Source organism: Elephas maximus, chromosome 20 (assembly GCF_024166365.1).
Source record: "Elephas maximus indicus isolate mEleMax1 chromosome 20, mEleMax1 primary haplotype, whole genome shotgun sequence".
Classification (NCBI taxonomy): Eukaryota; Metazoa; Chordata; class Mammalia; order Proboscidea; family Elephantidae; genus Elephas; species Elephas maximus.
In genome coordinates, this window is record NC_064838.1 from 58,009,137 (window position 1) to 58,025,640 (window position 16,504).

The following is a 16,504-nucleotide window of genomic DNA, read 5'->3' on the forward strand; positions in this document are numbered from 1 at the left end:
GCTCAAGAAAGGAAAGCACCCCACCCCCTCATCCCCCCACCTCCTCCATCCTGCCAAGGCTTCTCTGGGATCTGGCAGATGCCTGGACTGGAAGGGCCTGGGGCAAGGAGAAATGGTCCTGTCCACATGGTCTGTCACCAGTTCATCAGCGAGTCTTAATGGGTGTCCAGTGTATGCCAGGTGGCACAGGACCCTTCCCAGGGATGAGCAGTGCATGATGAGGCTGTTGTGCAGTGTCAGCTTTCTGTTCCACGTTGCCAGTCCAGCACCCCTCCTCCCATGCCTGGCCGGGAAGGGGCCGCCACGCCATACCTGCTGACCTCTGTGGGACTATGAAGTCCATCCTGGTGCCCAGACACCCTGTATCAAATAAGGACAGCAAAACTCTTTATGCCTCTGGTTTGGGGGACAGTCTGACTCTAGAGCATAGACTGGTGGGGCAATCCTAGCCCTAGTCCAGAACTCACTTGTTGGAACTGGGCCTCAAGTTTCCTCATGTGTCAAATGGGATGAATAATATCTGCCCTCCCTGCCTCATAGGTATTTTGTGATGATAAAATGATGTGAGTGTTAGTGAAAATTTATGCTAAGAACTCAAAAGTGTTACGCATTATCGCAAGTGTAGGTTTTCCACGTTGTGATAAGTGAATGAACTAAGACATTATGCATGCCCAAGAGTGTGATGTAAGCCGCATTGCACTCAAATTCATGCCACAACTAGAACGGGGCGTTTTACTAGACCTAGATACACACATCCCCAACCTCCATAAGACCAGATTTATGTAAACTCTGCTTTCTATGAGGTATTCCTTAAGTCAGCTATAAAATTGCCATAGTTCAAAAAGTATATGTGATGTGTGTTCTAAAGCAATCTGATGCTAATGGGAGACCAGCAGGACCCTAACTGGCTTCCGTGGACTCTATCCTGAGTGTTCATGATCAGGCATCTGCCTGCTCAGTTATCTCACAATGGAAAGTGCTGTGCTTGCCATCTACATAAGAGTATATATACTTACATGAAAATTCTGGAACAGACCTATATAAGTCAGAGTGGGGTGGAAATGCTTAGTTTCTGGGCACCAGGATGTGGCCAAGGTTTGTCCACCAAATGGACAGCCCAGCTTTCGAATGCCTGACGCACCTGCTGGCTGGTGGTGTGTGGCTGCTGCGGGAGGTGCTCACTGTACCTGTTCCCTCTGGCCCAGCCTTGCTCCTCAGCATGTCTGTGTTGTCCTTCTTCATCTTCCATCAGTCAGGAAGTGCCAGGTCCACAAAAGTCCATGCGAATCAGCATTCGACAGTGGGGCATCTATACAAAGCAGGCACTCAATTAGACTTTAAAATTACACTGGTAAACATTCCCATATGGTTCTTCCAGTCAGTGACCTTCCCCCTGGTTAGATGCAGCCTGAGACCAAACTCTCCCCAGCTGGTAACAATGCCAGTTCTCCACCCTGGGCCAGTAGAGTACCGCCTTAGGAGACTGCAGTATTTCTGCACCGGGGCCCTGTGAACTTTGACACAGAGGGAATTCTCAAGGCTGCCTTGTCATGTATTCATTTTTTTCAACACACATGTATTGGACATCTACCATTTGTAGGCCCTGGACTAGGCTTTGGGGAGGTACAAAGGTAAAAAGACCAAATACCCTTAACCTCTGATGATAATACATATAAGAGTGAGACTTGATTCCTGTGCCTCTCCCCCTCCTCACTGCACACACAGACAGCTCCCAGGTCACCTGAACATGAACACCCTCAGCTCATCGTTGGCTGTTTTTAGCTGCCATAAGTCATCATTATCACAATATTTCCCCTGCTGTGCTCTCTCCCCCATCTCTGTTGATCTTTCTTTTCTGTTGCCTAATTGATTTTCATGTTGGTTTTATTTTTGGGTGCTCTCTCCCCCATCTCTGTTGATCTTTCTTTTCTGTTGCCTAATTGATTTTCATGTTGGTTTTATTTTTAGAAAATTGTAGCGGCAAGTATATATAAACATATATACGGTGGAGTCATTGCTAAAGCCAAACCACTTCTAAAGACTGTATACTTGTTTTTTGGCTTACCTACCTTTGTTTTTCACCGAGTTTCACGGGACATGCCAAGAATTGGTCGTGGTCATCTAAATTGTTTCACGCTCCTTATTTTGTTTTCTCCAGCCTCAGGCCTGATCTGGGGCCATCTTGGTCAGCCACACTTGGCTCTGTGACTTGCCAGCATAGTCTCTAAGAATGAATTATCTGGCCTGAAAATGAGGGGGGAGCTGACATTTGTATTCTTTGCAGAAACATTTTGGATGGCCCTTTCTGCTGTCCTCCTTGCATGCTCACCCAGCCCTCTCCTTGTGGCTCCCCCCCCACGCCCCACCCTGCTCTGCTCATGGTGTGATAGCTCTCATGGACTTGTCTTCACCACAGTTGGTCATAACATCACAAAGCTGCTAAAATGTCAGGATGACTGGCGGGCTCACTTTTGCTCCCTCTTTAATGCCTGTTTGCTCCTTGAATGGTGAAATGACCCAGCAACATACTCTCCCTAATGTGGGAGGTGGCTGTCTGCCACGTAGACTTTGCCCATTATCATTATTGCTCGAGAGGCAAAATACTTATTTAGAAACCATGTCTGCCTTGTTATTATTTATTGAAAAGAATGTGAAAAGTCTGTAGGGAGCTCACTCCCAGGGATTGTCAAATTTTCCCTGACTTGTCAAATACCTGGTTTGGACCAGGTGCCCAATGGAGTCATTTGGCATCTTGCCTTGAACCTGTGGTCAGCTTCTTTAGACTTCTCCGCCCCCATTCCTTATCTAACCCTTTTCCACAAACTGGGTCATCAAGGTACTGATTTGCGGGCACAGATATAGAAATCCTCGCCCGCAGAGGTATTACATTCCAGGTCAGAAGCAGTCACGGGAGGCTCTGTCAGAGTCTTCCCCCAGGAGACTGGCTTCTCCAGGATGCATCAGGGGAACTGGCCTACAAGTTCTGTCATGCTGATTTGCTTCCTGTGTGGTTTGGAAAACTGCATATGCTTAGCTCTTTCAGGCTAAGATGGGAATTATTACAGAAAGTGCAGACTGATCCCTTTGATTTCACTTGGGAAATTCAGGGCTGATTTGGCTTCCACAGCTGCAGTGGGATGGCCCAGAGTCTGTCCCTAAAGATCTTGCTTGAGACTCCGAGAGAAGGGATGGAGAGGAACATCAGGAGAGTCCCAGGGTTCTCAGGAGCTTTCTAGGCCCAGCCATGTAGCCTGACCTACTGAGGCTGGGGGGCCTTCTTCCTGCAGGTGTGCCCACCTGGAGATTGTGGCATCTCAGAGTTGGAAGGAGCTACTAAGGCCATGTGGTCTAGTCCCTGAGATGACCTGGAATTCTCTATTGAGAACTGATCACTCAGTCCCTAGTGGATGTCTTTGGAAAGCTACCTGGGGTGTGAACTCTTCCACAATCTTGTGTCCTCTAGGGGTGTCCTGTGGTTAGAAATGGGCTGCCATTGATCCCAGGAGTCCAGTTGAGCATCACCTCACCAATGCTCCATTTCCACTCTTTACCAGTTCCCTTTGTTCCCAACCTACCTCCATCCCTTGTAAGGAAAGTGAGGATGGAGCCTAATCTCTTTACAGGGCTGCAAAGCCTATCTGAGTACAGAACCTTCATCAACTCCACAAGACCCCAATTCTCAGCTGTCACAACCTGAGTGGGGTTTTCTGATGGTCTCATTCTGAAGGGCCACACCAGACCTAAAGGGAATTAGCTGCCATGGTCGACCAGCTGAAGACTGGCCCAGCTTAACCTTGGCCTGGGATGATGGTTTTCAGCTCTGGTGGCACATTAGAAGCACTTGGGAGGTTTTAAAATTTCCAGTGCCCAGGCACACCCAGCTCAATTAAATAAGACATTTTGGGATGAGACCTAGGCATCATTTTGTTAAAAGATCCCTGTGGTCTCAACGTGCAGCCCAGGCTGAGAGCTACTGGGCAGCACTTTTTGTCTGGCTGGCATTTGTAGCTTGGGCAAAACCATCCTCAGGGCACTTCCAGTTTGTAAGATATTTTGGCATCTTATGCTGTCCCCCAATGCTGCCAGCCACGTCCTCCCTGAGCCATCCTTCCTGCCCAGAGTGGTGGGGAGGAGGGAGGTGCCGCAGGTGCACTGGGGGTGCATGCAGTTTGGCGTGCTGTCTCCTCTTTCCTTCCTTTCCTGCATGGTGTGCTGCCTTGTTCCTCCTCAAATTGCTCTCTCCCCCTCCTTTTTGCTTTTTAAAGAAAAGAATACCGTGGTTTGACATTCAGAGCCCACGATTTGTCATACTTCAGAGATATCAGTTGAAAAACAGATGTTCACTTCAGGAGTCAGTTTGGCTACTAGCTTTCCCATACCACGAGGACAGGTTGGTGAATGGTCTCTCAGGCTTGGAGCAGGACAGAAAGGGGCGAGCAGAAGGAGCGGGGGGCCAGATCATGGTCAGCAAGAGTGTCATCCCCAAGCAGCAGTCCTCCTTATTCTCTGATCAGGTCCAACAAGTCAGGCACATTTTCAAAGTATCACTGTGGAGCACTCTATCTTAGGTACACTCTCTGGTCCCTGCGCATAGGCAGGCAAGGGCACGTGTGTGTTTGTGAGCACATGCGCACACCGGCATACTCTACCCATGTGGGCAAGAGTGAAGCCTCCCTGTGCAAACTCCTTAGGGAGATGGTACAGGAGACAGAGGGGACTTTGGAAAACTAGTTCCTTCATTTGTTAAAGCTCTTAAAAAAAAAAAAAAAAAGTCCCTTTAAAAAGATGTCTTTTGTTTAGAGGTAAGGTAATAGAAGAGGAAAATAGAAATAGCAAGCCAGGGCTTTGACAAGCCCATGGTGGACTTCACCTTCTAAGCATCCCAGGTGAAGTAGAGACCCCCTTTAACTCTCCCAGAATCTGTTTGTCTTGGGTTCCTAGTGACATTGCTGTGTTTCAGTTGTTCTGTGCCAGGGAAGGCATCATCAGGCACACTTGGTCCGATGAGAACAGAGAGCGGTCCTGGAGGTTTGTGGGCTGCAGGCAGGTGTAGCTCTGTTTGCCTTGTCTCCTAGAGCCATTCTGCTCCTCAGGATCGGGAGTGGCCGGTGCAGAGCCAGTTACCTTCAGAGACCTAAGCCTGACTAAGAGAAGAAAGCTGATCCCCCTAGAATACACGGAGTTGCACTCTGCATTTCTGCCTTTAGGGAAAACTAAGACCTTGCAGCATTATTTTTTACTGGTGTCTGTCAGCCTTGGACCATCATGTCCTTGGATGTGATTAGACAGTAGTGTGTCTGTGCCTGTGCCAATGGCTGCCTACTCTCAGACCTAGTGCTCCACGTAGTGCCACTGGCATCTTCTCAGGGAGAGGACAGGTGCCTTGCCCTCAGACATTAACCACAAATTTTTTTAAATGGGGAGAATGTCCTCCTGAACCACTACTTCCTTCCCAGTTCATTAATACATTTTCAATCTCTGATTTCTTAAAGCCAACTGAAAGTGAAAATGTCCCTGTCCCAACTGCTGCACCTGGGGTAAGATCAGTAACTAGTTCCCAGGGGCTGGGCCTTTTCCTTGAGTTTATTATTTGGCCATGTCGAGTTTCCCATGGGTTTTTCTGTATTCTCCATGATTGTCCTTCCAGAACAGTGTCTGCAGTGGTTTGCATTCATCATCAGTGTCCAGTACTCTTGACCAACCCAGCGTTCTCCTCTTAACACAGTAGAACACGTGGACGTGCATGTGCTGTGTGGACACAGTTTTCCAAGCCCTGTATTGTTAGCATGTGACTTTCCCTTCATATCGTGCTTTTTAAGGTGAAAAGGCCCTAGAAACACATCTTCAGTTCTTACCTCTGTCACCTTTGCATCCGTTGCTGTTTTTCTGAAAGTGTTGCATGTTCTACTTCCCGTTGGGTTTGACCTCTCCATGATAACCCTTCAGAACTCTGAAGAGAGCAATAGAATCTCCATCACCTTTTTCCGTCTTTTCCGAGTGATGCGACTGGTGAAGCTTCTCAGCAGGGGAGAAGGCATCCGGACATTGCTGTGGACTTTTATTAAATCCTTTCAGGTAAGAGCCATGCCAAGGGCCTCTGTCTTTGTCTCTGAAGATCATTTTTAAGTGAGTGGTTGTCCCCTGTCCTAGAAAATCCGGACTTCCTCCCGTGTCCCTTCCTAGGACACTATGTAGACTTAGGTCAATAGAGAATATGGAATGCTGGAGAGACCTGACCTAACACTACTTGGGCAAATCCAAGAGGGTTACTTGCCTAAAGGAAACAGAAGAGAAAGCAGTAAGGACACATAGCTGAGAGATCTGCAACATTTTCCAGTAGAGATGTGGAGCCTTCAAGCTCATCCTTCCCAGGGTGCCAGTGGGGAATGACGATGTCTGAGAGAGTGAGGGTCGTAGCAGACTCCCTGGCAGCCTAACAGCCTCTCTCTGGGGTGGCATCTCCTCACAAGGCTGGGGCAATCCTGTCTGTCAGCTAGTCTGTATAAGAATCAGAGACCACTTCACCTGGGCCAGCATATACCCATCATCAGCCTCTGGGTTGTCTGAGGCCTGGAAGGATTACAGAGTTCAGGACATTTAAGTATAAGCCAGGTCTCTTTTGTCACCTTTGATTCTACAAGCTGATGTAGCCAGGCTCTACTCTGCTCCTGAACAGAACCCAGCTTCTCCTGTACCTTCCAGCCTGAAGCCGCTGTGGGGAGGGGTACAGATTCTTGTTAGAAGGTACACTGGATATGTGCAAACGTTAGAAAGTGAATCATGAATCTTCTGTTCTTTATTATTTGACTTTTTTTAATTCAAAAGTCATCAGTGCTCATATAAGCAAAGCTATCTAAAGATCTAGGAAAGGAAAGCTCAAACTTGCCCCTTCCCAACTTCCGAGGTGACCAGTGTTCATATCCCAATACGTGTTTTTCTACAGTGGGTGGGATTGTAACAGGTAGAGAAGAAAAGGAATGGAATCTGGGGGAAAGGGATACATGCACGAGCCCAAAGAAGGGAAGTCAGAAGCCCTGTTAGAGGAGAATGAGGTAGAGGAGCCAGGCCTGCAGCTCTGAGAAAGGCAGGGCAGAGTAAGGCCCTCAGCCAGTGAGTCTGGTCAGCTGGAAGGGATGAAAGCACAGTCTTTGTTATCAGTAATAAAGTACCAAAGCTGGTTAATTAACTGCTGTAAGGTACAATGAAATCGTGCCTGTATCTATAATGTCACTATAGGTAAGATGTTCGTCTCGCAGAATAGCACCTTATGAAAACCGAGAAATGATCCCCCAAAAAGTCTTAAGTACTCATTAACCTAGGAAGAAAGTGCATGTGGTTAGGATGAGGAATGGATGAAACTAACCCTGTGGGAGTCCGTTAACCAGTCCAGCTGTCGGGGATGGTGCCTACTACACTGGCCCAGGCTGGCAGTCCCAGATCCACAGCTAGCCCAAGTTGGGATGTGGCATAACTTGTTAGCTGCTGAGTTCCTGATAACCTTCTCAGATAGGAGAGAAAGTAGATGCTTTAAGAGTATGTGCTAGAAATTAAGCATCCCCGTGCATACAGACATCTTCCACCACGTGGTGAGATAGAAAAGAAGTTGAGGAGCATTGGATTAAAGGATCAGGGTCTGATCAGACACAGTCACTTGTATTTGATGTTGTTGAGGAGAAAGAACCCAAGCTTGGTGCCCACCCAGCTAGCTCCTTTTCTTCCTTGGTCCAGCCCCTCGCTTTGTGGTTCTTCCAGAAAGCGTGCATTTTAAGAAAGGTGTATTGCATTTTAAGAAAGTTGTGTGGCATTCTACAGCAACAGCCAGAAGGTGGTTCTTTGCCTCTGACCCAGTAGTTCCACCTCTGAGACTTCACCCTAATTAAATCCCTTGGTTAGAAGCAAGGGGATTTTGCATAAAGATGCTCCTTTACAGCATTATCTACAATATCCCCCTGCCCCCACAAACATGCCCATATAAGAAAGAAGTAATCTAAATTTATGCAGTGTTTTCGAATGGTTTGATAAATTATGATAATTTCACAAAGGAATACAGTGGTGACTTTAAAAATCATTAAGTCTCTGTTGGAAATGCTCAGGGATGCAGTGTTAGTGACTGTGGTAAGCATGTCCTGACTGTGGCTTCTTGACACTAGGTGTGCATATGGATGGTATACCCCGGGCTGAAAATAGTTGTGCTACGATAGGTAGTAAGATACAGGATTAAAAAAGTTCTTTCTCATTAATGGTGTCTTTTCAATATAACACATGAAAAGAAAAGAAATGCCTAGCACACGTGAGATCTTCGCCATCTGCTCCCGAGGATTCACAGGGGCAGGAGGCAGCACTGAGCCAAGTGTTTCTCCCTTCCAGGCCCTCCCATATGTCGCCCTTCTCATAGCCATGCTTTTCTTCATCTATGCTGTCATCGGAATGCAGGTAAGCTCCAGCCACCTTCAGGCCCCCCTGTGCTGAGTAGCCCCAGTCTGCAGCAAGGTGCACCTCTGCAGAGTGAGGTGGGAAGATGAGGTCATGAGTTTTCTACCAAACCCATTGGCTGTTGAGGAGATAGGGAGATGAGAAAGATGTGAAAGTGCCTATGCCAGGAGAGACCCAGGCCCAGAACAGCACTCTAAGATGGGCAGGTGGGGGGGAGCAGCTTTGTGGAATGAATGAAGTGCCAGGTACCCTGGGAAAGCCCTAGTTTTAAATGTACATGTGGGGTCTCTGTGTGTATAACAAAATCTATTAATTTTTCCTAATAACTTCTCCCCCCACAGATGTTTGGGAAAGTTGCCCTGAGAGATAACAACCAGATCAATAGGAATAATAACTTCCAAACCTTTCCCCAGGCGGTACTGCTGCTCTTCAGGTGAGGGAGCCCAGCACGGGTGGTACTGCTGGGGCGGGGCTGGGTGGGATCTAGCTGTGGGCCCTGGAGCCACCTGACCTGTCTAGAGTGACGGAAGCTGCATGTTACTAAAGTAATGTGGCCTCTTCCAGTTGATCATGGTGGCTTTTTGTTTCTGTATGTTTTTGTATTTTTAAACAGACTAATATTTCAGTCACACAGGAATTTCGCTGGATTGTTAAAACTGCTGAGGTTGTTCTGATTGTGGCTGGCTTAAAGTTTATATTTTCCCCGTTTGAGAGTTAGCAGATGGATTTAAAGGCCCTCAGGAAAATTGTAGGATTTACGCGTCTGCGTGGGAGCATGCCCTTAAATACACCCAGGAAAATGGAAATTTACTAGAGACCTTTTGCACAGTCAGTGGGGAACATCCTAATATGAGCAATTTCAGATTCCACAGGATGGTTTTTAACCCGTTTGTTAGCTCTGTAAGCAAGTTGCCTCCTAGTAAGAGAACTGCTGAGAAATTGTGAAAGTCATTTCTAATATCTCTAGTAACTGAGTAACAAATCATTCGCAAGTTAGGTGGTTTCCAATCCTTGCTTTAAAGAAAATTGAACGGGCATCTAATCATGTTTTCAGATACAGATCATTCAAAATAATTAGTAGTAGTTAAAAAATTGTAATATAAGTGTTTATAACACAAAGCAAATATGCATTTATGTGAAAAGAATTGGCATGCTTGCTTCCAAGTATTGTTGTAAATCAAGGAGACTAATAGCAGCATCATCAGTTATTGACATAAACGTTGCATTTGAAAATCAGTAGGAATTACAGATTTTCGCTAATTCAGACTGGCTGTTCCCAAAATTAGCTAGGTTTTGCTCTAAGATTTTTTTCCCCATAGGTCTAAACCTTAAAATCCTTCCTTCCCATATTAAAGTCCATTCTTTTTTAAATCTAAAAAAGGTGTGCCACTGGGGAGGCCTGGCAGGAAATCATGCTGGCCTGCCTCCCTGGGAAGCTGTGTGACCCAGAGTCAGATTACAACCCCGGGGAGGAGTACACGTGCGGGAGCAATTTTGCCATCGTTTATTTCATCAGTTTTTACATGCTCTGTGCATTTCTGGTAAGTGACAAGACTAGCTCCCCGTGTCAACTTAGAGATGTTCATACAGCATTTGGGGTTCAGACCAGTGATGTTGCCTTGTCAGTCACTGTGGAATATTCCATGTTGCTGAGCACTCTAGGTTCTACCTTGTTGCCCACGAGTTTTGTTCAATCACACAGGTGTCGCTACTGCCTTCGATATAAGCAGAGGTTGGGGTAAACCAGCTCGGGTAACCACCACTACAGCTTCTTACGGCCGCTGGCTCCTTTTTTTTTTTTTTTTAATGTCAATGCTACTACACATAGCACACTGTTAAGACTGTAAGTTATTTGGCAGCAAATGAAATGGTAAAACTGTATTGTCTTCAGGGCCGGCAAATGCATCCTCCTGCCCTCCCTGGAACTGTACCAAAGCCATTTCGGAAAGCTAGAAGCTGCTCCTTTTCTTAAACGTTCTCCAGTAGGAAAAAATTGACAACCTCTCTTGAGGAAATGGGTTCAAAGGTTTCGTGGCCCACATAGTTCGGAAGCAATTACTAGGGCCTAACCCCGTTTTTTTTTAACCCCGTTCTTCCCTCTGCAGCTGAAGCTCCCTCCTTCTTGTTTGCTTTTTCAGATCATCAATCTGTTTGTGGCCGTCATCATGGACAACTTTGATTATCTGACCCGGGACTGGTCTATTTTGGGACCTCACCATTTAGATGAATTCAAACGAATATGGTCAGAATATGACCCTGAAGCAAAGTAGGTTGACAAGGATTCCATCTGGCTTGCATGGGCTGTTCTGGAATGTTGGCTACAGTTTCTGTGGAAGGTGGATGGGCCGAAAGCTTAGTCTAGCCAGTGCCATCCTGGACCTCATGCTGTGCTTTGCTTCCAGGGGAAGGATAAAACACCTGGACGTGGTCACTCTGCTTCGACGTATCCAGCCACCCCTGGGGTTTGGGAAATTATGCCCACACAGAGTAGCATGCAAGGTGAGTGTCCCATTGGCATGCCTGACAGCCTGTCTTGGGGGTTCACTGCTTCATTCAACATTTACTAAGAGGAGCTCTTTGAAGCCTCTGCTAGGTGCTGGGGATACAGAAATGAGTGATAATGTGGTTCCTGCCTTTTGGAACTTTCAGATTTGTTGCTCTTGGATTACCCCGTCAACCAACAGTACGAATAGGAAGGGAATTATTTAATCTTTCATCGAGTGGATGGTTGGGAAGGTGACAGTTGAGTCAGGTCCAGAAGGGGAAGTGGGAATTTATCAGAGAAGAGGGCATTCCAAGAAGGCAGCACAGAGAGCCCAGCAATGGAGGCTGAGGATAGACATCATAGCAGCAAATGGTGAGTCGTTTCTGTGGCTAGAACTCAAGAGGAAGTAGCAGATAGCCACAAGCACAGGCTGAGCCTAGCTGTAAGGAATCTTCTATTCTGGGCTGAGTCCCATGGAAAATGGGGAGGAACATGAGTAGATTTCCAAATTAGAAAGCTGACCCTGTTGACAATGTAGAAGTAGACTGGAATCAGTGGAGCCAACCAGGTTATCTGAGTCTGAAATAACAACAGCCCGCCTGAGGGCCATGGAAGCAGGACTAGAGAGGAGGGCGTGCTTCAAAGATACACTTAGGGAGGAGAATGGAAAAGACTTGGTGACCTGGATGAGGAGAGGGAAGGGTGAGAAGGGGCAGTATTTCCCTGCTTGGGTGGTGGTGTACTCGTGTTGCTGTGGTTCTCATGACCCCCTTGCTTCCAGACCCCCTGTGGCCATTGGATACAGGGGACCTCCTTTCCTGATGATCCCTGCATCAGGCTGGGGCCTCACGGAGCAATCCAAACCTCCCAGCAGCCCATTTCTGTAATTTGGCTGCTTTTTTTTTCTCTGGGAGCCCTTTTTGAGGTTTGTTTTCCCTCCATAGAGCTCACCGTGAACTATCTTGTGTTATTTGTAGCAACAGAAAAGAATTCCCTTTCTCAAAGGTGAAATGTAAGATTTGCTGGTTGAAACTCTACCTTTTAGAAATGCAGCCAGTCTGCACAGCTGCACAGGGGCATCTCAGAGCCTGGAGTTTTATGACCAGCTGTTGACAGAGCTGAAGGTAGCAGAACAAAGTCTAAAATGTATTTTGGACTTTCAATGAAATCTGAGCCAAACTGATTGTTCCCTGCCCAGAAAACCCAGAAAGCCTCATTAGCAAGTCCTCAGGGTCCTTGCCCTCATCTTTGCCTCTCCGCAGGCTGGACACTGGACATAGGAACAAGCCACAGAAGTTTACTTTTCCATAAATTCCCCAATATCAGCCTCTTTCTCTTTTCCAATACAACCCGGCTTCCAATCTTGTATCCAGTCTGATGTTTTCTTGTGCTTGGATTTCCAGGCTCTTACATAAAGGGTCTAAGTGTTCTTAAGGCAAAAGTGGTCCGTTTTGCTGACCACTGGAACTTGCTGGGGAAAGTAAATGAAGAGCCAGGGCATTCTGGCTGCCTGAGCTGGCTCTGTAGACAGGGTTGCCTCATAACAGGACTAGGAATTTAAATGGGATAGGAATTGAGAACACAAGGTTCTAGCCTGGCCCGTAAATAAGGAGAAGAAGAATAAGACCTCTTTTTCTTGGGACACCCTGACAGCCAACAATAAGAAATTTTAAAATACTGATAATGCACTGGGCTAAAATAATCGTGATCATCTTTAATCCTCGTGAGGCCCATTTGACGTGGGTACAGCCATCTGCATTTATAGATGAGGCAACTGGGGCCCGAGAATGTGAGTCACTCCCCAAAGTTCTCTCTGCCTTTCATTGCTGCTGTTAGAGGGACAAAAGAGATGTAAAAGAAGCAGGAAATATGGATCCTTCTCTGAAAGACTAACTACTTGAAGAAGACACGTAGATTCATACAAAATACTATACAGTGGTCTTACTGGAGGGAAGGTACCTTGAGGGACATCCCTGTGTTAGAGTAGTGGACACTGCTGGGTGAGAACCAAAGTTCTAGGTCTTGTGCCTGGCCCTCTGTACTTGTTAAGCCGTTTAACCCTTAAGGATATGCCCAGGATGGAGTTCTGACCCCAAGAGATTTGGTTAATGTAAAAGGGGAAAGAATGATTGAACAGTGAGGGTTAACTATTTAAAATACAAAAAGAGCACACAGAGTGCCAGCATTTATGTTTCCTGACTAAAGCTTTGATCTTTGTTGTCCTAGAGCCCCCTAGATGGTCCAGCTCCCCAGATGACTATTGAATTGAATTGAGGGTGGGCTAGAAAAGAGCGGAGGGATAAATAGAGAATAAATATCAGAAAGAGATATGCCTGCCAACAGTCATTCCCATTCTATTAAAATTTTTTTCTTTCTGTTTACAGAGATTAGTTGCTATGAACATGCCTCTCAACAGTGATGGGACAGTCATGTTCAATGCAACCCTGTTTGCCTTGGTTCGAACTGCTCTTAAAATCAAGACTGAAGGTAAGCATTCCCTGGCAGAAGGACAAGTAGTAGAAGAGGGAGGAGATGGCGTATCCCACCCTGCATTCTCCCATCTCAGCCTTTTCTTGTCAAACAGGAAGCCCTGGGGAAGGGGGCAGTGAGTGTGATGAGAATGTCTGCCTGGCTGTCTGGTTGTCCCCTGCCTCCCTCATTCCTTCTCTCTTGCCTTTGTGATTCACCTTGTCCTGAAAAGTTTTGAGGTAACTTGTCCCACCACTTACTACATAGCAGGAGAAACAAGTGAGAGGTCAGGACAGGCATAACCACCATAACTGAGTTCATTCCAGCTGCCACTTACTAGTTGTGTGACCTTCGGCAAGGTATTTCACTGTTCTGAACGGTAGCTTCTTTCTCTATAAAAAAGGAGATGAATATGCCCACATCAGGGCAAGTCCTGAGAATTAAATGAGGTGGTTTGCAAAAGCATCTATACAGTGTCTGGCACATGGTTGGCACTTGGGAAATACTGTTGGGATGAGTGTCTTCTCAGGTGAAAGCCCAACCAGAGTGGCTTTCATGGCCATGCTTATTTTAAAAAAAAAAAAAAAAACGCCAAACCTGTTGCGGTCCAGTGGACCCTGACTCATAGCAATCCCACAGGACTGAGTAGAACTGCCCCATAAGATTTCCAAGGAGCAGCTGGTGGATTCAAACTGCTGACGTTTTGGTTAGCAGCCGTAGCTCCTAACTACCATGCCACCAAGGTTTCCCTGGTATAATCCTGGTGAAACAAGCGTGGCCACTGAATTTGGCTCAGCAGTGACTTTAGAGGTGAGATGGAAAGCATGTTGAGCAGGTTGAGGAGCGACTAGCAGGTGAGGGAGGGGAGACCACAAGGAGAGCTAAGTCTGTGAGGCACTTGGCTGAAGAGAAGGAGAGGCGGCCTCAAGGCGTGAATGTGGAGTCAGCGGGCAGCTGTTTTCTCGAAGCACCAGGCCTCAGGGTTAATCTATTCAGAAGTTATCTTCAAGCCTCATTAACATGGACTCCTTGTGGCATGCTCAGCTGTACCTGGTTTATCTGTGAGTTGAGAAGACAAAGCACATGCCTATGAAACATCAACCCATAGAATAAATGATCAGCTGAGTATATGCAGTAGGAATTCAGAGAAGTCTCATTTGACTGAAATTTAGGTTGGAACTTTAAGGTTAGAGGCAGGGTTTAGAACAGCCAGAGAAGGAGAGGGCATTCTAGGCTGGGATCCAGTGGGAAACAAGTAGGTCTTGGCTGTGGGAGGGTAGGGTGGGACCAGATTGTGGTGGACCTTGAATTCCAGGGTGAAGAGTGGTAGTTTCTATAGTGGAATGAGTGGCCCATCGGAAGGGCTTGAATATAGCAAGTATGTATGACCTTGAGTGGGGAGCCTGGTGGAGAGGGATGCCCCATCAGAGGCCAGTGCACTAATCCAGGCCAGGCTAGGGCAGAGCGGCTGTACTAAGAACAGGGAGGGAAAGCTACGTAGAAGAAACAAAGCTTGTCTTTCCTTTTTTGCTTTTTGAATTCAGGAAACCTGGAACAAGCTAATGAAGAGCTCCGAGCTGTGATAAAGAAAATATGGAAGAAAACCAGCATGAAACTGCTTGACCAAGTTGTCCCTCCAGCTGGTGGTCAGTGCAGTGTGTTTCCTAAGTAGTTCTTGGCCAGTGCTTTGGTTTCCATGATAGTGTTTCCAGACAGTCCAGAGAGCATTTGTGGAATGCTTTATGATCAGCCAGGGCATTATGGCAAACAACTAGGGAGAGCCCTTTGGTGATTTGGTACATTTATTTGAGGCCATATGAAGAGCATTCCAGACAAAGGAAAGGCTTCATGTGGGAAGGAAACCCAGACCCAGATAGCTTGAGCGCGGTTTTCTTGTAGGTGGCGGCATTAATGTTAGAGAACAAGCTTGCTGTCTCGAAACAAAACACCTGCCTTTTTTTTGGTCCTAATGAAATGTTTAAAATCAGTTTCCAATTATCCTTCAACCTATTGTTGAAAACTTTTTACAAAAAATAGATCACTTTCAGGAAATCATATTTTTGAAACGGTCTTATGAGGCTAAATTTACTACCATATATATATACACACACACACACACATATATATGTATATATCTAATATGTATACATATATATACACACACACACATATATGTATATATGTATACATATGTATACATATATATATACACACACACACACCCCCCCAAAATGTCCCTTTAACTAGAATTTAGAGTAGGGACAGAACTAACAAGCATGTCTAGTTCCTCTTGTTACTTATTATAAAATAACTGACTAAACTATTTTCAGACTTTATATATATATAATATATATATATATAATATATAATATTTTTCCATTTTTGTTTAAATACGCGTGGACTTAGAAGTTGAGGTGGTTGTTTTGACTGTTTTATTTTCAAGTTTTAAAGGTGCAGGATCCATTTACTCGGTGCCACCACAACAGCGTTTTTAGCCACCCCAGCCCTGGGCTCACTCTAAGCATTCAGTGTGTTTTGTAACCGACCGAATTTTATAGTGTCACTGGCCCTGCAGCTTTCGAGATTGGTCTGGTTCAGGTCTGGAAGTCATCTCCGGAACCCCTGGGCAAGGACAGTGGCCAAAGCTGCTCCCTCTGAGAAGGTGACAACCTCTGGCTCTTGGAGGGCAGAGAGAGCAGCATGCTGGCCGCCAGCTCTGTTCCTCAGCATGAAGCAAGAAGCAGTATGAGCTTTTGTCGCTGGGGGGAGCCACTTTTAGCTGGCATGGCCACCAGCTCAAAGCTGGGGCAGATGGCCCAGAAGGAAACCATAGAAGGAAAACAAAACGGGGGGAAATTCCGCCTAAAGCACCTGGCTCTCCACGGGAGAACTGATCCTGCACATTTAAAACCACTTTTTGGTTTTAGTTCTTTTCCTTTTAGCCTCACATCCAAGTGTTCGCATGGCTTAGATGAACTGCTTTTTTAAATTGTTTTAACGATCTGCTTGAGCTTTTTCTGCAGCTTCCATTCCTTTCAGCTCTCAGTCTTTCAGAATATTCTGAAGCAATTCTGTTTTAGGGTGGTGGCATGGAATCAGAGTTATCTCTTGCCAACT

The 16,504-nt window shown here is 46.2% G+C and overlaps 1 protein-coding gene across 11 annotated transcripts in view; it reads left to right on the forward strand.

Annotated features, from left to right (window-relative positions):
- Window positions 1–16,504, forward strand: part of CACNA1D (calcium voltage-gated channel subunit alpha1 D) — a 386,495-nt gene that overhangs the window by 340,190 nt on the left and 29,801 nt on the right. For 8 of the 11 annotated variants that reach the window (XM_049862928.1, XM_049862930.1, XM_049862931.1 and 5 more), the window contains 8 exons: window positions 5,947–6,075; window positions 8,368–8,433; window positions 8,775–8,866; window positions 9,815–9,974; window positions 10,572–10,699; window positions 10,836–10,932; window positions 13,303–13,405; window positions 14,932–15,033. In XM_049862928.1, the coding sequence (XP_049718885.1) occupies window positions 5,947–6,075; window positions 8,368–8,433; window positions 8,775–8,866; window positions 9,815–9,974; window positions 10,572–10,699; window positions 10,836–10,932; window positions 13,303–13,405; window positions 14,932–15,033 (877 nt within the window). Of the gene's footprint in view, window positions 1–5,492; window positions 5,538–5,946; window positions 6,076–8,367; window positions 8,434–8,774; window positions 8,867–9,814; window positions 9,975–10,571; window positions 10,700–10,835; window positions 10,933–13,302; window positions 13,406–14,931; window positions 15,034–16,504 lie in introns of all 11 variants that reach the window. The other 3 variants (XM_049862927.1, XM_049862929.1, XM_049862932.1) reach the window with 1 other exon arrangement.